At 39.4% G+C, this 25,210-nt stretch overlaps 1 protein-coding gene across 1 annotated transcript in view; it reads right to left on the reverse strand.

Annotated features, from left to right (window-relative positions):
- Window positions 1-25,210, reverse strand: part of CSMD3 (CUB and Sushi multiple domains 3) — a 2,093,798-nt gene that overhangs the window by 430,759 nt on the left and 1,637,829 nt on the right. The window contains exons 33-34 of the mRNA XM_069731799.1: window positions 11,647-11,760; window positions 6,137-6,232 (exon numbers count right to left, since the gene is read on the reverse strand). Coding sequence (XP_069587900.1) covers window positions 6,137-6,232; window positions 11,647-11,760 — 210 coding nt within the window. The remainder of the gene's footprint in view (window positions 1-6,136; window positions 6,233-11,646; window positions 11,761-25,210) is intronic.

The raw sequence follows: 25,210 nt of genomic DNA on the forward strand, positions 1-25,210 counted from the left end.
GACAGAAATGGAACATCACCATGTACCCCCTGACAACCCCAGCTGGACACCGACATGGATTTCCAATCTAATACTGGATTATGGGCTTGTAGCCATGGCAACCCCAACACGACCACATCATGCAGATTATGCAACAACAGAAAGCGAATAACCTCCTGATGTGCAGGAGCCATGCACATGGTCAGCTGGGTCCAGTATTGAGGCTTATTCTTGGCCAAAGGCGTGGCATCAATTCCTCTCAATGGAATAGGACACTGCAAGGGTTCTAAGAGAAACCCACAACGCTTAGCATACTCCAAGTCCATCAAATTCAGGGCAGCGCCTGAATCCACAAATGCCATGACAGAATACGATGACAAAGAGCAGATCAAGGTAACGGACAGAAGAAATTTTGACTGTACCATACCAATGGTGGCAGACCTAGCGAACCGCTTAGTGCGCTTAGGACAATCAGAGATAGCATGAGTGGAATCACCACAGTAGAAACACAGCCCATTCAGACGTCTGTGTTCTTGCCGTTTAACTCTGATCAAAGTCCTATCGCACTGCATAGGCTCAGGTTTAAACTCAGGTAATACCGCCAAATGGTGCACAGATTTACGCTCACGCAAGCGTCGACCGATCTGAAAGGCCAAAGACATAGACTCATTCAAACCAGCAGGCATAGGAAATCCCACCATGACATCCTTAAGGGCTTCAGAGAGACCCTTTCTGAACATAGCTGCCAGCGCAGATTCATTCCATTGAGTGAGCACGGACCACAGATTCAAGATTCAAGATTCAAAGAAGCTTTATTGGCAGGACCAAATACACATCAGTTTTGCCAAAGCAAGTGTATAGAGGCAATAGGGATAGGGACTGAGGGGATGTTGGGTAGGAGCTGTGGGGGGAGGTGGATGGGGCAGATCCAGGGTGGGGGCTATAGTCCATGGCATAGGGGAGATGGATGGGGCAGATCCAGGGTGGGGGCTATAGTCCATGGCATAGGGGAGGTGGATGGGGCAGGTCCAGGTTGGGGGCTATAGTCCATGGCATCATAGTTCTCTTTCTCGTAGTCTATGACATTCGCTCACATACCGCGCTGCTATCTCCACCGCTCTCTCTTCTTCTCCCAGCAAGATATAGGTTTTCTCTTCCTCCTTCATGGTGATGAAGTCTGGGAAGAGATGTGAGAGTCTCCTGAAGTGAGTGTCCCTCACTGCTGAGTATTTGGAGCAGTGTAGCAGGAAGTGGGTTTCGTCCTCTATGGCCTCCTGATCACAGTGTTGGCACAGTCTTTCCTCCCTGGGCTTGTAGCTCTGCCTGTGTCGGCCACATTCGATGGCCAGACTGTGGGCACTGAGTCTATTAACGGCTCAGAATCTTGCGATCTCTGGGGTCCGGAAGTTTCTCCAGATATGGGGCCAGTCTGTAGTCTCTCTGTAGGCTCCGGTACATGGTCAGTTTCTGTGAGCTGTTGATATCATTCTTCCAGTCACTGACATACCTCTCCTGGCCTTCGTCTGCCATCTTCCTAATTCCGGCTTTTGTCAGGTTGTTGTGATTGGTGTTCTGCTCCGGTTGGGTTTGGCTGGGCTGTTCCGGGGGTTCTGGTTTTTCTGTTTCACCTTCATGTATCAGGGCTTTATGGTGATGGGAGCTTGGATTGCTCCTATGCAGGTGAGCCCGGAATGACAGCGCCCTCTTTAGAACTGTTAGGTGTAGAGGGAATCTGCCCAGCTCGGCCCGACAAGCACTGTTGGAGGTGCTCCGATGGACCTGGAGAAGGTGCTTGCAGAATTCCAGGTGGAATATTTCTGTTGGACTGGAGTCCCACTTTGACCAGTCTGGGTAGGTGTGAGGACCCCAGACTTCGCTGCCACTTTCTAAATTTCTGACAATATACCTCTATCTCATCCTGACCCTGACAAAGAGCCAGCAAATTTTTCTCTGCTTGATCCACTGAATTAGGTTCATCGTACAGCAATCCGAGCGCCAGGAAAAACGCATCGACATTACTCAATGCAGGATCTCCTGGCGCAAGAGAAAATGCCCAGTCCTGAGGGTCGCCGCGCAAAAAAGAAATAACAATCAAAACCTGTTGAACTGGATCACCAGAGGAGCGAGGTTTCAAGGCCAGAAATAATTTACAATTATTTTTGAAACTCAGAAACTTAGTTCTATCTCCAAAAAACAAATCAGGAATTTGAATTCTTGGTTCCAACATAGCTTTCTGATCAATAGTGTCTTGATTCTTTTGTACTCTTGCCGAGAGCTGATCCACAAATGAAGACAGACTTCTAATGTCCATCGCTACACCTGTGTACTGAACCACCCATATGTCTAGGGGAAAAAAAAGGCAAAACACAGTGCAAAGAAAAAAAAATGGTCTCAGAACTTCTTTTTTCCCTCTATTGAGAATCATTATTACTTTGGGCTTCCTGTACTGTTATGAAAGGCAATTCAGTACTACAATGGACATAGCGGTCAGAGCACATACAGTGATCTGACAATAACCCAAAATCATAGAACGAGCTCTGAGACGTGGGAACTCTGCAGACCGCAATCCCTACTCCTCTCCAAACAACACTAGAGGCAGCCGTGGATTGCACCTAACTCTGCCTATGCAACTCGGCACAGCCTGAGAAACTAACTAGCCTGAAGATAGAAAATAAGCCTACCTTGCCTCAGAGAAATACCCCAAAGGAAAAGGCAGCCCCCCACATATAATGACTGTGAGTTAAGATGAAAAGACAAACGTAGAGATGAAATAGATTCAGCAAAGTGAGGCCCGACTTTCTTAACAGATCGAGGATAGAAAAGGTAACTTTGCGGTCTACACAAAACCCTAAAGAAAACCACGCAAAGGGGGCAAAAAGACCCTCCGTACCGAACTAACGGCACGGAGGTACACCCTTTGCGTCCCAGAGCTTCCAGCAACAAAATAGACAAGCTGGACAGAAAAAATAGCAATCAAAATAGCAAAGAAGAACTTAGCTATGCAGAGCAGCAGGCCACAGGAATGATCCAGGGAAAAGCAAGTCCAACACTGGAACATTGACAGGAAGCCAGGATCAAAGCATTAGGTGGAGTTAAGTAGAGAAGCACCTAACGACCTCACCAGATCACCTGAGGGAGGAAACTCAGAAGCCGCAGTACCACTTCCCTCCACCAACAGAAGCTCACAGAGAGAATCAGCCGAAGTACCACTTGTGACCACAGGAGGGAGCTCTGCCACAGAATTCACAACAGTGCGGGTTGCAAGCTTGAATATCTTGGCCATAATATCGACTAATACCTCACGTATTTTTATATTTATTTTCTGCACTATATTTTTCAGGGTGCAGCTGGGCCCATTTGGTCTTGTAAACTGTGGGGTCTGTTCACTTGGGATGCATTTGGATAGCGCTGGGCAGCCCACCTGATAAAATAGTATGGGAGTCACTAATAGGCTTTTTATCTGGATGCTGTGCATCACCTGTATGTGACCAGCACCGCATACAAGCCTTCATTGTGCATTAATATACCAAGCAACCTTTCTCTCCATGGATTGGTAGGCCATGAGTCATTGTCTCTTCCGGATTTTTGCACCTGTGTTGCTGCCATCTTTACTACATGGGTCCACTGCAATCTGATAGTGCATTTGTTAGGAGGCCTGGGAGGTAAACATTACTCGCTTGTATTCCCAGACCCTTTGATCATTTTGTCATTTGAAGTTGCATTTTAATATGACAACTTTCATATTGTTTATGTTGTGTCCTGGACCACAGAAATGTTTGGCCACAGGTCAATGGTTTACTTTGTCTGTAATCGTGTGGCAAAGAGACCTCATCCTTGCCCTCAGTTTCTGCCCTGTTTCTCCAAAATAGAGACCCCCAATAGGACATTTAGTCCTAATCTGAGGAATATGCTCCAGAGACAGTAAAGGTACCGTTACACTAAACGACTTACCAACGATCACGACCAGCGATACGACCTGGCCGTGATCGTTGGTAAGTCGATGTGTGGTCGCTGGGGAGCTGTCACACAGACAGCTCTCTCCAGCGACCAACGATCAGGGGAACGACTTCGGCATCGTTGAAACTGTCTTCAACGATGCTGAAGTCCCCGGGTAACCAGGGTAAACATCGGGTTACAAAGTGCAGGGCCGCACTTAGTAACCCGATATTTACCCTGGTTACCATTGTAAAAGTAAAAAAAAACAAACAGTACATACTCACATTCCGATGTCTGTCACATCCCCCGGGTCCACAGGGTTAAAACTGCTTTCGGCAGGAGTGCTGCTAATGCACGCGCTGCTGCCGATAGCTTTCCCTACACAGTGTCAGCGCCGGCCGTAAAGCAGCGGTGATGTCACCGCTGTGCTTTGCTTTACGGCCGGCCGGTGCTGACACAGTGCAGGGAAGCTCTCGACAGCAGCGAGTGAATTAGCAGCGCTCCTGCCGAAAACAGTTTTAACCCTGTGGACGCCGGGGGATGTGACAGACATCAGAATGTGAGTATGTACTGTTTGTTTTTTTAACTTTTACAATGGTAACCAGGGTAAATATTGGGTTACTAAGCGCGGACCTGCACTTAGTAACCCGATATTTACCCTGGTTACCAGTGAACACATCGCTGGATCGGCATCACACACGCCGATTCAGCGATGACAGTGGGTGATCAGTGACCAAAAAAAGTCCTGATCATACCAAGCGACCAACAATCTCCCAGCAGGGGCCTGATTGTTGGTCGCTGTCACACTTAACAATTTCGTTAGCGATATCGTTGCTACGTCACAAAAAGCAATGATATCGTTAACGAAATCGTTATGTGTGAAGGTACCTTAAAGGAACCAGGTGTCTGATCTTACATCACTATCGGGACTATAAAAATTTCACACCACTAATCTAATTAAGGATTCACTCACTAAGATCAGTTTGTTTGTTTATTTAAATGTCCATTTATTATGCCACGCCTCTACCTTGTTGATGTATAAGTTTGTGTTTCTTCAAATACTTTGTTATACCATGATGAACTGACCTAAGATGTCTGGAGAGCTTGCTTTGTAACATCATTTATTTTATTTTTGTTAGCCATTAAAAGCCATTTTAACTACAATATTATTATTTTGTTTTTACCACTGAGAGCAATCACTAGGAGGGAACATGTATCACTGAAGTTGAGCAAAAGCATTGGAAATACCCAGGTCTGGTGTTCATGTTGATACTCACTGGCAAATGAACCAGGGTTCTACAAATGTCTTCACTGCCACTCGAATGCCAGAATCCTAACTGCCTATGGTATTAACAAAGATAAATGCACATCCCAAAGTCTTGTGAGGTCTAGTGACTATTTATGGTACTGTTATATTGATTACTAGATAAATTAAATTGTGCTCTAAAGTCAGTATTCTATTAATATTACATTTTAATCTTAGATTAATGATATTCACAAGTATAAAAAAGGACACATTGAGCGTGAATACTTCAAGAATTATACATATTTTCACATTATGAAGCTATTGACTTCTTAAAGCAATCCATCATGGAGAAGAATACCTCCACTATGTGATGTTCAAGGGAAATGTCAAGATTTGAGTATGTAGAGTATCTGCGGTGGCATGGAATCTAAAGGTTCATTTATGAAGCTAAAAAAATAACATACTTAGTTTAACAATGAGACAATGTACAATTATAACTGTAATATGGAAATTATTGAAAATGTTGTGTGGCTAAGCCACAAAAGACATTATGACATCAAAAAGGGTGTTGTAAACAATAGCGGAAGTCAGGATGCTGGCATTTGAGTGCTGGACGAGGAAGTTCACAGGACTCTGATCTGTCTGCCATTGAGTACCAATGTAGATCAGAGTGCTGCAAATCTTTTTGATCCTTTCTATTATAAACCTATAGCATAGACATCTACCAACTGAGTACTGCAAAATCATGGTGTTTTGGGACCCAAGACCTTTAAGATCATCTGTCGGAAAGATTTTTGAATATAGACTGTAAAGCACATTCTGTTAGGAATTCTTGAGGACTGGAGCTGAGAAACAAGAGTTAGTTAGAGTAGGCAGAGATTGTTAGGTATGTGCAGTAACCTCTCAAATAGATCTTGACTCGATGATATGACACAATACATGTAAATGTATTGTTAAGGTTGTTTCTGTATTTACCTTGATAGACAAAGTGAAATCCTTTCGATGTCACTGGTCCAATTGTTGTAAATTTAATAATAATCTGGTTACCAGAACTTAGTGGAAGTGATTCGCCTACTCAACAAAATGAATAAAAAAACTTTATTAACAAGTCAACAAAGAAAACTTCTGACTGTGCTATTAGAGTATCTGTTATTTCATAGAGCTTAGGACTCAGTGTCAGTGTATGGTTATTGAAATCCAAGTATACATTACATTTATAGGACAAATTAAAGTGTTTATCAGGCCATACAATTGCAGAGTTGTGTCAGCCATCAGTGCTCTTTTTTTTTTAAAGAGAATCTATCACCTAATAGATAGCTCTAAAGTTGGACATTTAATGAAAATCCTAAAGTTTGATTTCCCCTTGCAAATCCTTAGCAAGTAAGCAACTTGTGGAGTCACAATGTACTTATTAAGACAAGTCAAAAGCTATTTTTCCACTGCATTTATAAATTTTGTTTTTAAGGGGCTTCAGCAGAGCCATAAAGACTCTACACAACCATCTTGCCTGCACCTTAATTGTATTATTATGCTTTCAATAGCTTGAATATCATGTGCCTGCAGTCTCTGGACATTTTGGTACTTCTTCTGATGGCAAATGGATGCCCAATTATGGTATTTCTTCTGACATTTGGATGCCACACGAGTCTCTACGGCATTCGAAACTCAACATTAACAATGATGTCTGCTGTCTCTGCTCTCAATTTCCCTATGAGTAGGGGCCAAAAGGCAACTGTAATGTTCAATGTCAATTGAGAAAGCTGTCCAGGGCATGCTTAATTGGAGAGAAGGCAAGCTTTTCCCAAGCAGTGGGTTATATTTAGGTGCTGCAGAGACTCATGTAGCATCTGAGTGTGACATCAACAGAAGTGCTGACAGATCCAAATATGCAGTTGCATGGCTTATCTTTGGAGTAGGAAAAAGAAACATATAAGTAAAGGTAAGATGGTTCTATAGAAAGTTCTGATGGTGAGTTTGTAAGGCTATGTTCATATGTTCATATGTCCAGTTGTGTTTTCCATTTTTTGATACATTTTGGATAGACAAAAATAGAAGCAAAATAATCCAGTCTAGGATCCATGTATTTGAATGAGAACAGAAATGCCTTAAAATGTCTTCCATTTGACAACAATCCAGCTGCAATCCTTTTTTTAGCTGGATCAAAAAACCTTACACGTACAACTTTTTAGTACCACCAAAAAACAGATAGCAACTGCATCTATGTTTATTTTTAAGTCTATGGAAAATGGATCATAACGGATAGTCATTTGTTAATGTTGTTACCAGATCTATATTTTATCACTGAAAATGGAAACCAAAGTGTGTATCTGTTTTTGCTCTATTTGCAATGCATGGCATTTTTTTTATGTTTAATACTATGTTGGTGACAACTGGATGACAACTTCACACGTGAACGTAGCCTAACTTTTGTTCTGTCTATATCTGAGCATCTCTCAGCTGATTTATGACCACAGTAACGTCTACAGTTATTAATCAGCGCAGAGAAGTTTTGTAAAGCCAAATAACAATGATAGCGCTACAAATCTACCTTGAGGACAATTTCATCAACAGACTCTGGGTTAAAAGTAACCTTTCACCAGGTTTACCAAATATAAAGTACGGCCACCATCTTTAATGCCTTTTTTACAACATTCTAGTAAAATGTTTATAAGTAACCGACCCTCTGCATTGCCCAAAAAATACCTTTTATAATACCCCATATAGCGAGGACATGTCCAATGAGAATCTTGATCCGACTCCTCCTCTCACCACAATTTTCATCCTTCTTTATGTGGATGACATGTACCATGTCTTCCCGTCAGTGCCCTCAAATCACATTCTGGCGCAGATATACTTCACACCAGAGAGAGAGGAGAGGCCAAAGAGCACCGATGACACAGAAGTAAAACCGCTGCTTGCTCTACCTCGGCAGCTCAGAGAGAAGTATGCCTGCAGAAGAGTGAGATTTGGTGATATTGTGTGGATGACATAGTATCTATCAGCCACACAAACCAAGCTGGAGGACAGTGATTTCGACGAGAGGAGGCACCAAAGCAAGACCAGCAATGCCCATGGGACAGGACTCACTGTATGGGGGATTATAAAAGGTATTTTTGGGGCTGTGCAAATGGGATTGAGGATTTATATATTACATCTTAATAGAATATTGTAAAAGAGGCATTAAAGGTGGTGGCTGTAGTCTGTATTTGGAAAATCTTGTGACAGATTTCCATTGACTCGTTCTGCAGCCAACAGTTTGCAGGGAAGCAAAGAACTTTGAAAAACAAAACATGCATTTCAGTTTAAAAAAAAATCCTTTCATGACTCTAGATAGCACAATGGTAAGGATTTAATATAGTCTTAAATTAATTTGACATTGATATGACCATTGGGGTTAACCAAAATTCCCCATTATTTTACATGTAAATTTTACAAAATTACAGATATTGGTAAGAAAGTTTCAAAACTACATCTTTTGTGTTCACGAATTAGGGATCTGTTAGCTAAAATGTGTTCACGTGAGGTTTATTAATACACAAAAAGCTACGGAAAGGATACTTTGGAAGGTTTCAAACTGTTTTAATTTGGTTCATAAACACGTGCCCACGATGAGTTTTTGGTGAGTTTTTAACGCTGTATGTGTTTCCGGGATGGAAACCAATCAATAATGTATTTAATCCAGACATTACAGTATCAATAATGTGATGCCAACACCAACTGCTAAGAAGCATCAAACATAAAGCAGCTTAATTTAAAATATGCCATAATAAAACAGAATTTGAAGAGTCAAAAATGCAATAAAAATGCATGTAAAAAACACTATTAAACGCAATGAAAAAAATGTAAGTAAAATAATTTACATAATAGGTGCAGAATTGCTACAGAAAATCTGCAATATCAAAAACTCACCAAAAGCTCATTGTGGGAATGTTGCCTTTCTCTGCTTGTTTCACGATAATCTTGCAGTCTAATCAAGCTGCTGATCATTCACGATTGGCAAAATGCTTATTTGTCACAGGAAATGATGTTTTGTGCTGCACAATACAGGTTGGTGATCTAGTGCTGCATATCATTAATTGTAAACAGATCCTAAGATCTCATGCAATTAGCCATGTTACAAACATTTAAAGACTGATAATCGGGATACATAGAGTTGCATCTTGCATCAGATTTTCACGGTAGCGTACAAATCTTACACAGCAGTAGTATGCAACATTGAACTCCATATCCACAGTATTATCTTCTACATATCTCTATATTCTCAGTGTCCAACTCATTGTATTGTACCTTATTGGCACTGTATGGCTATATGTTTCTGTGCTATAGACATTGTACAAAATAGAGTAGCTACGTGACTGGTCATGAATACTTAGACTGTTAATATATAATTGGAGTTAAAAATCAAGGGAGGTTGTAAACATTTTTTAATGAACCTATTCCATTATATTATTACAGTTCTGAAAATATTTTTTATTGAAAAAAAAATCACTTTTTGGGACCTTGGAATTTTGAATAACCAAGTGCAAAATTATCTTTTTGCCAAACATGAATGTCAGACTTGTACACCAATGATCTGAAAATCACCATTGTGCTTGTCTATGTCAGGAAGTGATACGCAAAATATAGTTTTATATAGTTTTAAGGGTTTTTGATAGTGATGAGCGAGTATACTCATTGCACAGGTTTTTGTTGCCTCAGCTGCATGATTTACAACTAATAGACCGCTTGATTTCATGTGGGGATTCCCTAGCAACCAGGCAACCCCCACATGTACTCAGGCTGGCAAGCAGCCATCAACCATGCAGCTGCGTCAACAAAAACTAAATCTCCGAGCAGTTACAAATACTCGGAGACCACCTGAGCGTGCTCGGGAAAACCGGAGCAACGAGTATACTCGCTCATCATTAGTTTTTGAACGTAATTTAAAAATCTGCAGACAGCCACCAAAACAGATAAAACTAAAAAAAAGTATGTTCAATAGTGATCAGTGAATCTGCCAAAATTTGCTTAAGCTTGGTTATGAAATTAATTCACACCTAATTTGTTCAATATAAATTGAATATATATGTTTTATGCTCTGACCCAAAGTATAAAAAGCCTACTGTTCTGAAAAAAATAATGCCCACTTCGCCACAAACCTTTCCCGTAACAATACCTCCCTGTCTGCTCATGCAATATATTCCTGTGGCTACTTTGTCTTCTTTTCTTAAAATGTGGTGACGGACATCCTCCTGTGAATCTTTAATCTCAATCGATACGTCCGTCAAAGATTAAAGATCAGAAAGAGGATATCTGTTGCCACACTAGAAGGAATGAAGACCCTGCAGTCACTAGGAGAGATAAATATGAGCTCCGGAAGAGTTAGAATGACAAGGTAGGGAGCTGCAATCCTGAAACAGTTGAGCAATGAGATGTGATTATAATTATTTTTAACTCCATCCCCATGCATGAATTCACCGAATTTGCCTGGAACAAGTCACCAAAATTATTGAATTCAGACAAAATGTAAAAAATTTGCCTAAAATTGATTTGTTTGTGATTTATCCTCCACTATTCAAGCAATGCAATTCCAGAGCTATACCCTCGATCTTCCTCATTCTGGTTACATGGCTGAATTATGTTGCATCCAATTAATGGCCTCAGTAGTCTCATACTGCTGTAACATATTGGACATTACCACTGTAGCTAAATATAAAACTTGAAACACTGTGCTGTAAGGACAGCTAATAAATGGGTGTACATATGAGTATACATTTTTTACTAATTTTATTAGTGTTGGTGGCTGTGGCAAACTAAACGGGTATAATAAATATACTCTATTAATATTTTAAAATGCTAAAAAAAACTTTAAAGGGAAGCTATCATAAAAAATGATCTATTGCTTAAATCAGGATTTTTGTATTACCTGAATTGAAAAGAAAAAGATGAAAATGTTTTTCTTCCTATCGCAACTTTTTTAAAAATCCATAGCACCAGTGTTTTTTCCTGAAACTACAGGTGTTGTTTCCTGAAGCAAAATGAGCTTACATTCTAAAAATCTCACAGGCTAATGTGAAAATTTGCAAAATATACAAGATTTTTTATTTTTTACTTCTAATACAGATTGTAACAGTTGAACTATATGTTACTTTGCAATGTCTATATTAATAATAATCTTTATTTTTATATAGCGCTAACATATTGTCTGTACGTGTCCGCACTTAATTGTGAAGTGCTGCTGAATATGTTGGTGCTATATAAACAAAATGATAATTATTATTTTTATTTAGTATGTTAAAATAAATGGTAACATTTTTAGAAAAGTACATTTAACATAAAAAACAAACCTAGTCAATAAATACATTTTCTGAAAATAGCTTCCCTTTAAAATCTAAATTTATTGTATTTTGATAGCATGCTACTTATCTCAACGAACATAATATTAAATTGAAAAATAGAACATTTTATAAATGACCCATTGGTATCTCTGACAAAAGAAAAAGTACCTGAATGAGATCCTGAGAGAGAAGATAAGAGAGGCGACTGTTGAGTTGCTCCATCATATACCTCAACTACGTCATGGAGAGACGTCTGGAAAAACACAAACTGGCCAAAAACCACTATAGAGCAATAACCAGTAGCAAAGAAAGAAAAGGGAGAGAAAAGAGAAGAAATCATGCTCCAAGTTCATGATCTTTAAGATGTTTCAAGTAATTTGTGACAAAGAATACAAAAAAATATGTAATAAAATTACATGATCATATGTAAGGCATATAAAATGCCCAAAATGTAATGTAATGAATTAATATGTAACTCTAAAGGAATAAAATATATGGATTGCAGTAATAATTTACCAACAGCAAACATAATGCACAGAACAACATGAAAACACGTTTGCTGAATTTGTGAATTTATTTTGTGGAGGAGCAACATTGGGTAATGAAAATGGAGGTTCAGTCAATGAATCAAATATTAAAAGTGGAATATTCATTGTTTCAAAATATCATGTACAGATAAGTGGGGCAAACTGACACCATATATTAAATATCTGCTCCACTTTTTGGACAATTGCCCCATCAATTATATGTGTTCAATAATCATTACCATTGCTGGTGAAAAAACGTCTTAAATCAGATGAACCCAGACATATTTTTTCCCAGTTGTGCACAGGAATGAATATTTATGCATACAGTCCCAGTTTCTCTTCTCTGTTGATGATTATTGTGATACAAATCAACCAGTTTTTTTGTAGATGGAATTATTTGATATGATATAAATATATATATATATATATATATATATATATGTAACAAAATAATATCAGTTCTCATTTTCTCATTTTGATTTTATTTTTCATATTTAAAAAACTAAAATAAATAATGCAAAGATTTGATGGGTCATTCTTAATGTTCCTAAAACTGTAGTAAGAATTATTAATAACATATTACATATTTTTAAATATACTCTAACAGTTCGTTGCTGGAAAAAAAAATCGCGAATGAAGTTGCAATGCTTGATTCCGACACGGAGGGATCAATTCATCATTGAATTTGTGCCCTTTCATTTTTTTTGTCTTTCTTTGCTGCTTTTTTCCCCTATCACGTTCATTATCTCTATTTTAAGCTATTTGCCTCTTTTTTTTTTTGCTGAAGTGGTGCTTCAAAAGGCATTAAAAACCTATGTTAATGAAGTAGTAAATCATGGTCCCACGTTCAAAAATGCTTTTAGCTGCAATTTTTTTCCGCAGGTGTTTTCATCAAAAAACACAATATCAATCTGCTATAATTTTTTCCATTTTTATTTTTATTTTTTGTCTTTTCCCCTCCCTTTCTTCAATCCATTTTTGGTGCAGATTCGACTCAGCAATCTTGATGTACTTTATAATGCAGAAAGACAGAGAAGTGCATTTAAAAATACAATGTATTTATTTTTTATGCACATGTGGTCGAAATTGTTGGTATCCCTCCTTTAATGACATAAAAACCCACTATGGTCACAGAAATAACTTGAATCTGACAAAAGTAATAATAAATAAAAGATCTATGTAAATGAACAAATGAAAGTCAGACATTGCTTTTCAACCATGCTTCCATAAAATTTAAAAAAAATAAAACTCATGAAATAGGCCCAGACAGAAATGATGGTACCCCTGAAAATAATGTGACAAAAGGGACATCTTAAATCAAGTGTGTCCACTAACTATCATCACAGGTGTCTACAATCTTGGAATCAGTGAGTGGCCTGTATATAGGGCTACAGATACTCACTCTGCTGTTTGCTGACATACAGTGTATCACACTCAACATGGAGCAGAGGAAGCGAACGAAAGAGTTGTCTCAGGAGATTAGAAAGAAAATTATAGACAAACATGTTAAAGATAAAGGTTAAATGACCATCTGTTAGGTGCCAAGATTCTCCCACCACATGGGGTAGATCCCAAGCCTTGTCTGCCTCTGCGGTCTCGCATTTTGTTTTGACTGCAGTGGGAGTTGCTCAGCAAAGACATCGGTCTCAGCATCTTGCCCAGACTCGTGCTGTTCGCTTGGTTACTGCAGGATCTCCTGCCAAAGCTATAGTAACTAGCAATAGGCAGCAGCAAACAGGCCTTCCAGTCCAGAAATCTCCCTACAGAACATGTCCGTGAGGTGGCGGCGACCTCTCATTGGTGGTCGGTCATCAGCTGCTCGGGCGAAGTGGCAGTTCCGGATTTGTCCACGAGCAAGATCCTGTCTGACTGGACTTGAACAGGAATGTATAAAAGGTTTCTTGGAGAGCACACCAGCACGCTAAGATAATGTATACCTTATGAGTGTGTGGAACATAATGGTAGTGCGGACTTGTCTGCGTGTGCTCAGAGCAGGCATATAGCCTTTAGAATTATGGCACCTCCGGAGAGGGGTTTGTGTGCATGCACACACTGTGTTTGTGTCCACTACCTGTTCCCTTGCCCCTGTGAGAGTTGCGTTCTCCTGTGAGATTAACAGGGATCGTGTTTAGCGCCATACCTGCTCTGTTACTGTGTGCGACTGACACAGCTCTACTGTAGAGCATCTTTTTTGTTACTTTGCGACTGACACAGCTCCACTGCAGAACATCTTTTCTGTTGCTGTGTGCCAGCCTTGTGTGCTATACATTAAGTGACGTGTAACTGAGTGCGAGCTAGGTATCGCTTGCTGTGTGTTCCACCATTGTTCACATTAGCTACAGTTTTCCATCTCTGCACGGTGGACCCTGGGTTGCGATCAAACTTTATCATTATTTTAATTTGGTTTGATCCACCATCTCCAAGCAGTTTGATTTTCCTCTGACTACAGTTGCACATGTTATTCAGAAATTTAAGATCCATGGGACTGTAGCCAACCTCCCTAGACGTGGCCGCAGGAGGAAAATTGATGACAAATCAAAGATACGGATAATATAAATGGTAACAAAAGAGCCCAGAAAAACTTCCAAACAGATTAAAGGTGAACTTCAAGCTCAAGGAACATCAGTATCAGATCGCACCATCCGTCATTGTATGAGCCAAAGTGGAATTCATGGGAGACGACCATGAAGGACACCATTGTTGAAAAAATATAATAAAAAGCCGGACTGGATTTTGCCAAACTACATGTTGACAAGCCACAAAGCTTCTGGGAGAATTTCCTATGGACAGATGAGACAAAAATGGAACTTTTTGACAAGGCACATCAGCTCTATGTTCACAAATGGAAAAATGAAGCATACCAAGAAAAGAACACTGTCCCTACTGTGAAACATGGAGGAGGCTCTGTTATGGTCTGGGGCTGCCTTGCTGCATCTGGCACAGGGTGTCTGGAATCTGTGCAGGGTACAATGAAATCTAAAGACTATCAAGGGATTCTAGAGAGAAATGTGCTGCAAAGTGTCAGAAAGCTTGGTCTCATTCGCAGGTTGTGGTTCTTGCAACAGGATAATGACCCAACACACCCAAGAATGGTCGAGGAAAACATTGGACTATTCTGAAGTGGCCTTCTATGAGCCCTGACCTAAATCCTATTTAGCATCTTTGGAAAGAGCTGAAACATGCCGTCTGGAAAAGGCAACCTTCAAACACGAGACAACTGGAGCAGTTTGCTCTTGAGGAGTGGGCCAAAATACCTGTCGAGAGGTGCAGAAGTCTCATTGACAATTACAGGAATCGTTTGAGTGCAATGATTGCCTAAAAAGGTTGTGCAACAAAATAATAAGTTAAGGGTACCATCATTTCTTTCCAGGTCTATTTCAAGAATTTTTTTTTTTTTTTAATTCTGTGGAAGCATGGTTGAAAAGCAATGTCTGACTTTCATTTGTTTATTACTTTTGTTAGATTCAAGTTATTTCTGTAATCATTGTGGGTTTTTCTGTCATTAAACGAGGGGTACCAACAATTTTGACCATGTGTGTATATATACAGGTTTTTACTCCATACAATTCTCCATAAGATCATACAGTAGAATGCAAAGGTAAAATTCATCTCAAGCTCCTTCTCAAAAAATGTTGTTTCTTAGTGTGGTTTTCCTTAACTTTTATGGATAAACATAACAAAGAATGTAATTCTAGTACCATTTTCAGCCTTTAGCAAATTTAAGAATAAGTATTAAAGAGATATACATTAATAACATTAAGACAGAAGAACTGACGTTATCATTCTGAAAGCCAGTGTACTTTTATGTAGCATCAAGAACAAATTCTAGCCAGTGTAATTTGTGCCTCGGATATGTTGTGCGCTGTGGTTGTGCTTGTTTTTTTCTCGCTTCAGCTTGGTTCAATAAATGTAATTGCTAATTTGCTTAGTCGAAGTGTATTTCGCTAATCTTGAGATAAGTGTAAAGCTCAATATTTTTTTGCACTTTATATTACATTATCGGTTTTATATCGACTTCTCCTTATTCCAACAGAGAATATAATATTAATTTCAATAAGCCTTTGCAAACTTTTAACCCAATTCATCATTGCTGTTGGTCGCTAAAAAGTGATTTGCGCCTTTTTAGTGGCTTTTAGCAATTCCGTCTTATTATTTATATGTGTTGTGATACTTTTTAAAGGGAACTTGTCAGTAGTTTTTTGCTATTTAATCTTATAGCAGCATGGTGCAGGGTCAGAGACTCTGATTCAAGTGATGCATTACATCAGGAGGGCAAATTTCCAACGGATGAGAGATGATCTTGGTGCAATTAACTGGGACGATATCCTGAGACATAAAAATACACACAAAAAATGGGAGACGTTTATTAGCATCCTGGATAAGACCTGTGCACAGTATATACCGTATGGGAATAAACATACTAGAAATAGGAGGAAACCAATATGGCTAAATAGAGCTGTAAGGGGCGCAATAAGTGACAAAAAGAAAGGATTTAGAGAATTAAAGGAAGTAGGTAGTGAGGAGGCATTAAATAAACACAAAAAATTAAATAAATTCTGTAAAAAGCAAATCAAGGCAGCAAAGATTGAGACAGAGAGACTCATTGCCAGAGAGAGTAAAAATAATCCCAAAATATTCTTTAACTATGTAAATAGTAAGACACTAAAAAATGATAGTGTTGGCCCCCTTAAAAATAGTTTGGGTGAAATGGTGGATGAGGATGAGGAAAAAGCCAATATGCTAAATGACTTTTTTTTCATCAGTATTTACACAAGAAAATCCTATGGCAGACAATATGATCAGTGATAACAAAAATTCCCCATTAAGTGTCACCTGCTTAACCCAGCAGGAAGTGGGCGGCGTCTAAAAATCACTAAAATTGACAAATCTCGGGGCCCGGATGGGATTCACCCTCGAGTACTGCAGGAATTATGTACAGTCATTGATAGACCATTATTTTTAATCTTTAAAGACTCCATAATAACAGGGTCTGTACCACAGGACTGGCGTATAGCAAATATGGTGCCAATATTCAAAAAGGGGACAAAAACTGAACTCGGAAATTATCGGCCAGTAAGCTTAACCTCTACTGTGGGTAAAATCCTGGAGGGCATTCTAAGGGATGCTATACTGGAGTATCTGAAGAGGAATAACCTCATGACACAGTATCAGCACGGGTTTACTAGGGACCGTTCATGTCAGACTAATTTGATCAGTTTCTATGAAGAGGTAAGTTCCGGACTGGACCAAGGGAACCCAGTGGACGTTGTGTATATGGACTTTTCAGAAAGCTTTTGATACGGTGCCACACAAAAGGTTGATACATAATATGAGAATAATGAGGATAGGGGAAAATATGTGTAAGTGGGTTAAGAGCCGGCTCAGGGATAGGAAACAAAGGGTGGTTATTAATGGAGCACACTCGGACTGGGTCGCGGTTAGCAGTGGGGTACCACAGGGGTCAGTATTGGGCCCTCTTCTTTTTAACATATTTATTAATGACCTTGTAGGGGGCATACAGAGCAGAATTTCAATATTTGCAGATGACACTAAACTCTGCAGGGTAATCAATACAGAGGAGGACAATTTTATATTACAGGATGATTTATGTAAACTAGAAGCTTGGGCTGATAAATGGCAAATGAGCTTTAATGGGGATAAATGTAAGGTCATGCACTTGGGTAAAAGTAATAAGATGTATAATTATGTGCTTAATTCTAAAACTCTGGGCAAAACCATCAATGAAAAAGACCTGGGTGTATGGGTGGATGACAAATTCATATTCAGTGGCCAGTGTCAGGCAGCTGCTACAAAGGCAAATAAAATAATGGGATGCATTAAAAGAGGCATAGATGCTAATGAGGAGAACATAATTTTACCTCTACATAAGTCACTAGTTTGACCACACTTAGAATACTGTGCACAGTTCTGGTCTCCGGTGTATAAGAAAGACATAGCTGAACTAGAGCGGGTGCAGACAAGAGCGACCAAGGTTATTAGAGGACTGGGGGGTCTGCAATACCAAGATAGGTTATTACACTTGGGGCTATTTAGTTTGCAAAAACGAAGACTAAGGGGTGATCTTATTTTAATGTATAAATATATGAGGGGACAGTACAAAGACCTTTCTGATGATCTTTTTAATCATAGACCTGAAACAGGGACAAGGGGGTATCCTCTATGTCTGGAGGAAAGAAGGTTTAAGCATAATAGCAGATGCGGATTCTTTACTGTAAGAGCAGTGAGACTATGGAACTCTCTGCCGTATGATGTTGTAATGAGTGATTCATTACTTAAATTTAAGAGGGGATTGGATGCCTTTATTGAAAAGTATAATGTTACAGGGTATATACACTAGATTCCTTGATAGGGCGTTGATCCAGGGAACTAGTCTGATTGCTCTATGTGGAGTCGGGAAGGAATTTTCTCCCCAATGTGGAGCTTACTCTTTGCCACATGGGTTTTTTTTTGCCTTCCTCTGGATCAACATGTTAGGGCATGTTAGGTTAGGCTATGGGTTGAACTAGATAAACTTAAAGTCTTCCTTCAACCTTAATAACTATGTTATTATGTTACTTACTGGGCTGCTTGCTGTGCTTTCCAGAAAATCAATGTTTTTTAAACATAAGATTATCAATATAGGGTTGTTTCTCTCGTGCCATGTAGTCATTCTGATTTCCAGTTATATTAAACTACATCAAGCAACCCAATTAATGACACATCATTGGATTCAGGGTTTCTGCCCCTACATTATGCTACTTTCAGATTGCATAGCAAAAACTGATAACTGATTCTCTTTAAGTTGTTCTTTTTTATTTTTTTATTTTTCCTAGATTACTTTTCTTTTCCAGATATTTTCGACAGATTCAAGATGTATGACTTTAATCAAATTTCACACATTTTTTTGTGACGTTTTCAATGGTCTGTGTCTTTTTGTGCTAAAAAGTCACAAACACTAGTTAAAGAAAATCGATCTAGTGAGTTGCTATTTTGAGTCTTTTCCCCAAATCTAGCTTGCTTGTAAACTATGTTTTCTCTGAAATGCTTTCAGAATTAAAACCTAGAAAGTTTTACCAAGGGAGCATATCCCTGTTTTCTGCTGTCATGTTTCGTGCTGTCTTCTGACAGATTCTTTTTTTTTTATTTTCCTGAAAACAAAATCACACTTTATAAAAACAAAAATTATCACTTATTTTATATATGAGCATAAGACGTCTTTTAACACAAAACTGTGTCTTTTGATCATTAGAGAAAATACGGTGGTGTGCCCCTAGCCTAAAGGGAAGCTGTCATCAGAAAATGAACTAATGTTTAAAATATGCTTCAGTTTTAAAAATATCCAAAAAAAATATTGGCAATTTGTTTATATCATGATTAAATTAATCACTTTATTTAAAAAAAAAATCACTTTATTAAAAAATTTGTAATTTTGCAATATTCAGACTGGCCTCTGGAGCTTTCTTAAACTCTTATTTCCTGTCCTTTCATTAAGAATTTTACGCAAAGCTCTTTATTATCAGATGCATGATTATACAATCAAAGGTAACACATCTATACTCGGCTGACTTCACAGGATACACCATTTACAATAGTTGATGTCACAGCTGACCCTACTATCCTGACCCAATAGTTGATAGGAGCTGACCCTCCTATCCCTTCCTTCACAAAGACCTTTGCACATGCTCACTAGAGGCTTCAATACAAAATATAGGGTCAAGCTTTGATGATCATTATGGCTATGTACATGTGTTGTTTCCTGAAACAATAGGAAGTTACAATCTAAGATAGTTACTTTGGCCTATGTGTAATGAAAAAAAATATTTTTTTGCCAAAGAAAAATAATACATTAATTACAAATAAACTTATTTAAACAATAGGTCATTTTTAATTATAGTTTCACCTAACCCATTACTTGCCAAATTAGAAATTTTCATTTTATGGATTTTTCAGAAAAGGGGGTTCCAATATTCAATTAGAAATGACAATGACATGATTTCCTATTTTGAAAACATTCATTTTACAAACACAACACAAAAAATGGACCTAATTATAAAAATTATAAAATCTTAGTTGCTAGAAGCAAAAGATTAGGCGTCCCAAAAAAAGGACATTGGTAGATAATGGGAAAGAGAGTTACGGTAACAAATTCAAATTTTAAGAGACCTTGGGTCTATTGCCACAAATCTGTGTCAATTTTTGGCTGTAACTGCAAAATCCTTTGCAACATATTCAAATATAAAAACGCTGATGGAAAATACTTACAGAAAACAATATGCATGATTCATAAGTAAACATAATACATTCATGGAGGTTCAATACTAAGATAGTTAAAGTTTCCCCTTTTCTATTCTTCTACAAGCTTGGAAACATCTAATTTCAAGCTGAATAACTCAGTGGGGAAAGCTCAAATTCATATTTGAAATATTTGTCATGTACCTAAGGGCTCACTTACTGCCAGTGAGCATCTAAAATATGAAGATTTATTCAGACCAATCAGTAGGTGACCTTGTCACTGAAGATTTGATCAAGATATGCATATAAAACTTTATCCAAGATGGAGTGCATTAGGAATATGAAACATTTATGCATTAGTGGCTGATGCACTTTAATCTCACGGTCATAAGCATAAACTGATATATGCGTTTAGATGTATGTCAACTGTATACCATAAAGCTTGTTTGTTAGTCCCATTTCAAGCATGATATATGACTATACATCTACGTAGAGTAAGCTGCATTTATAATGAAAGGTCATTGCGAGCAAGTGTTCTTGTTTGATGACAATCATTCAGTGGAGACAGGCTGCCTATATCCTGATAAATAAGCAAAACACTCAAATTGCATTTGTGCTGTCAAAAGGATCATAGCTCTTGGTGCAAATTGTCCTGTGTAAATAGGACTTGCACTGTGAAGAACCAGACAATTAACTGATTACTGATTCGTAATGAGACTATGAGGTAGATTAGATAAGATGAGAGGTAGATTAGTACCACTGGTCAGTAAATGCAAATGGACCTTAAAGTGAACCCGTCAGCAGGATTTTTGTAAGTAACTTACAGACACTGTCAGATTGGCAGTATTAAACTGATTAAAATGATACCAGTGGTGAAGAAATCCGTCTTGTGGTTCTTGTGTAATCAGTGTTAGAAGTTTGCAGCTAATGATATGCTCGTGCTCCTGGACGAGAATGTAGGCAGAGTCTTATCTTCTTGATCTGTCCTACTCTAAGCCAGAGAAACCAAGGATAAACTTGCCCACAGTCACCCCCACCCCTCCAAAGTACAGACATATTCCTCATCATAGAGGCAGACTGTTTGTGCTTTGGAGTGGGCCCGTGGGCAGGTTTTTCCTTGTTTTTTTGGCTTAGAGCAGCATAGATCAGGAAGATAAGACTCTGCCTACAGTCCCACCCAGGAGCACGAGCATAACATTAGCTGCAAACTTCTAACACTACCCAAGGACCACAAGATGTATTTCTTCACCCCAGGTATCATTTTAATCAGTTTAGCAGCCGCAATCCAACAGTGTATGTAGGTTACTTATCAAAATCATGATGATGAGATAGCTTTAATTAATTATAGCATAGCTACACTTCCCCTTCATATGACTTTTTCTGGTGTATATATGAAAAAAGGTGTAGAACAAGGTTCCATTACATATTAGATTAAAGTCAGCAGAACTCGTGGGCAGGACCATAAATGCTTCTGATGTTTATGTGGCCTCTTGACTCCCCCAATATAGTTGATCACAATGGAGAGGACAGGGCAATCTAAAAGTTTTTATCTTCTTAATATATCACAATTATCATTTTGTCTGGCATTGTGCACTTACAATTTCTCATTTTGCCCTTCTACTTAATTAATTCTTTTTTATTATCTTTTGTTTACTCTATGTACAAACAGGAAGTCTTTTTCCTGCCTTTATTATTCCTCTCTTTAACTCTTGACCCAGCAGCTCCATTCCTCCCCTTTCAGGGACTTTTGTAGTGATGTCTCATGCAAGGAAAATAGACTCCATAGCTCTTCATAGAGCTTCATGTTCTTCATTCAGTCTCATTGCAAAGCATGTATAACATCCAGCTTCACTCCATGTCGTCTGCCTTTCCTACCATTTGTAAAAGAATTTGTGTATGGTTCTGCGATAGGTTGCCACTATACAACAAGTCAGTTCATGAAATTTCTTTCCTCTGGAACTATTTTGGGACCTCTGCAACTTCGGAGCAATCAAATATAAAGATACAGAAAGGGGTCACCACTAGACATGAATAAATTAGCTTGGGTTCCCTCTTACTCAGCAAGCTACAGTGCTTGCTGAATAAGCTGCAGAGGAAACCCGACTTCCTGGATCGCACCAACAAACAGGCTCTCCATGCATGTGTCCTGTCAGATTGGCAGGCACGATCCAGGAAGCCGAGTTTCCTCTGCAGCTTATTCGGCAAGCACTATAGCTTGCCAAATAAGAGGGAACCCTGTTGTGAATTCTGTGGCAGAGTTCACTCCTGTGGTCACAAGTGGTACTTCGGCTGATTCTCTCTGGGATCTTCCGTTTGTGGAGGAAAGTGGTACTGCAGCTTCTGAGTTTCTTCCCTCAGGTGATCTGGTGAGCTCGTTAGCTTCTTCTCTACTTAACTCTACCTGATGCTTTGATCTATGCTTCCTGTCAATGTTTCAGTGTGGGACTTGTTTTTTTCCCTGGATCATTCCTGTGGCCTGCTGCTCTGCAAAGCTAAGTTTTGCTTATGTTATTTTGTTGCTATTTTTCTGTCCAGCTTGCTTTATTGTTTTTTCTCGCCTGCTGGAAGCTCTGAGACGCAGAGGGACCACCTCCGTACCGTTAGTCGGTGCGGAGGGTCTTTTTGTCCCCTCTGCGTGGTTTTTTATAGGTTTTTGTGCTGACCGCAAAGTTATCTTCCCTATTCTCGTTCTGTTCAGCTAGTCGGGCCTCACTTTGCTAAATCTGTTTCATCTCTATGTTTGTGTTTTCATCTTACTCACAGTCATTATATGAGGGGGGCTGCCTTTTCCTTTGGGGAATTTCTCTGAGGCAAGGTAGGCTTATTTTTCTATCTTCAGGATTAGCTAGTTTCTCAGGCTGTGACGAGGCGCCTAGGTTCTGGTCAGGAGCGCTCCACGGCTACCTTTAGTGTGGTTTGATAGGCTTAGGGATTGCGGTCTGCAGAGTTCCCACGTCTCAGAGCTCGTTCTATTATTTTGGGTTATTGTCAGTTCACTGTATGTGCTCTGACCTCCATGTCCATTGTGATTCTGAATTGCTTTTCATAACAGTACAGGAAGCCAAAAGTGCTAATGATTCTCAATAGAGGGAAAAAAGAAGTTCTGAGACCATTTTTTTTTCTTTGCACTGTGTTTTGTCTTTTTTTTCCCCTAGACATTTGGGTGGTTCAGGACACAGGTGTAGCAATGGACATTAAAGGTCTGTCTTCATGTGTGGATCAGCTCACGGCAAGAGTTCAAAATATTCAAGATTTTGTGGTCCAGAATTCTTTGCTTGAACCGAGAATTCCTATTCCAGATTTGTTTTTTGGAGATAGAACTAAATTTCTGAGTTTCAAAAATAATTGTAAACTATTTCTGGCTTTGAAACCTCGCTCTTCTGGTGACCCAATTCAACAGGTTAGGATCGTCATTTCTTTTTTGCGCGGCAACCCTCAGGATTGGGCGTTTTCTCTTGCGTCAGGAGATTGGGTTGCTGTACGATGAGCCTAATTCAGTGGATCAGGCAGAAAAAAATTTGCTGGCTCTATGTCAGGCTCAGGATGAGATAGAGGTATATTGTCAGAAATTTAGAAAGTGGTCAGTGCTCACTCAATGGAATGAATCTGCGCTGGCAGCAATATTCAGAAAGGGTCTCTCTGAAGCCCTTAAGGATGTCATGGTGGGATTTCCTATGCTTGCTGGTTTGAATGAGTCTATGTCTTGGCCATTCAGATCGGTCGACGCTTGCGTGAGCGTAAACCTGTGCACCATTTGGCGGTATTACCTGAGCTTAAACCTGAGCCTATGCAGTGTGATAGGACCTTGACCAGAGTTGAACGGCAAGAACATAGACGTCTGAATGGTCTGTGTTTCTACTGTGGTGATTCCACTCATGCTATCTCTGATTGTCCTAAGCGCACTAAGCGGTTCGCTAGGTCTGCCACCATTGGTACTGTACAGTCAAAATTTCTTCTGTCCGTTACCTTGATCTGCTCTTTGTCATCATATTCTGTCATGGCATTTGTGGATTCAGGCGCTGCCCTGAATTTGATGGACTTGGAATATGCTAAGCGTTGTGGGTTTTTCTTGGAGCCCTTGCAGTGTCCTATTCCATTGAGAGGAATTGATGCTACGCCTTTGGCCAAGAATAAGCCTCAATACTGGACCCAGCTGACCATGTGCATGGCTCCTGCACATCAGGAGGTTATTCGCTTTCTGGTGTTGCATAATCTGCATGATGTGGTCGTGTTGGGGTTGCCATGGCTACAAGCCCATAATCCAGTATTAGATTGGAAATCCATGTCGGTGTCCAGCTGGGGTTGTCAGGGGGTACATGGTGATGTTCCATTTCTGTCAATTTCGTCATCCACTCCTTCTGAGGCCCCAGAGTTCTTGTCTGATTACCGGGATGTATTTGATGAGCCCAAGTCCAATACCCTACCTCCGCATAGGGATTGTGATTGTGCTATCAATTTGATTCCTGGTAGTAAATTCCCAAAAGGTCGATTGTTTAATTTGTCCGTGCCTGAGCACACCGCTATGCGCAGTTATGTGAAGGAATCCCTGGAGAAGGGGCATATTCGCCCGTCATCGTCGCCATTAGGAGCAGGGTTCTTTTTTGTAGCCAAGAAGGATGGTTCGCTGAGACCTTGTATAGATTACCGCCTTCTTAATAAGATCACGGTTAAATTTCAGTACCCCTTGCCATTGTTATCTGATCTGTTTGCTCGGATTAAGGGGGCTAGTTGGTTCACAAAGATAGATCTTCGTGGTGCGTATAATCTGGTGCGAATTAAGCAAGGTGATGAATGGAAAACTGCATTTAATACGCCCGAGGGTCATTTTGAGTATCTCGTGATGCCGTTCGGACTTGCCAATGCTCCATCAGTGTTTCAGTCCTTTATGCATGACATCTTCCGAGAGTACCTGGATAAATTCCTGATTGTGTACTTGGATGACATTTTGATCTTCTCGGATGATTGGGAGTCTC

This window comes from Ranitomeya imitator, chromosome 6 (genome assembly GCF_032444005.1).
Source record: "Ranitomeya imitator isolate aRanImi1 chromosome 6, aRanImi1.pri, whole genome shotgun sequence".
Taxonomy (NCBI): domain Eukaryota; kingdom Metazoa; phylum Chordata; class Amphibia; order Anura; family Dendrobatidae; genus Ranitomeya; species Ranitomeya imitator.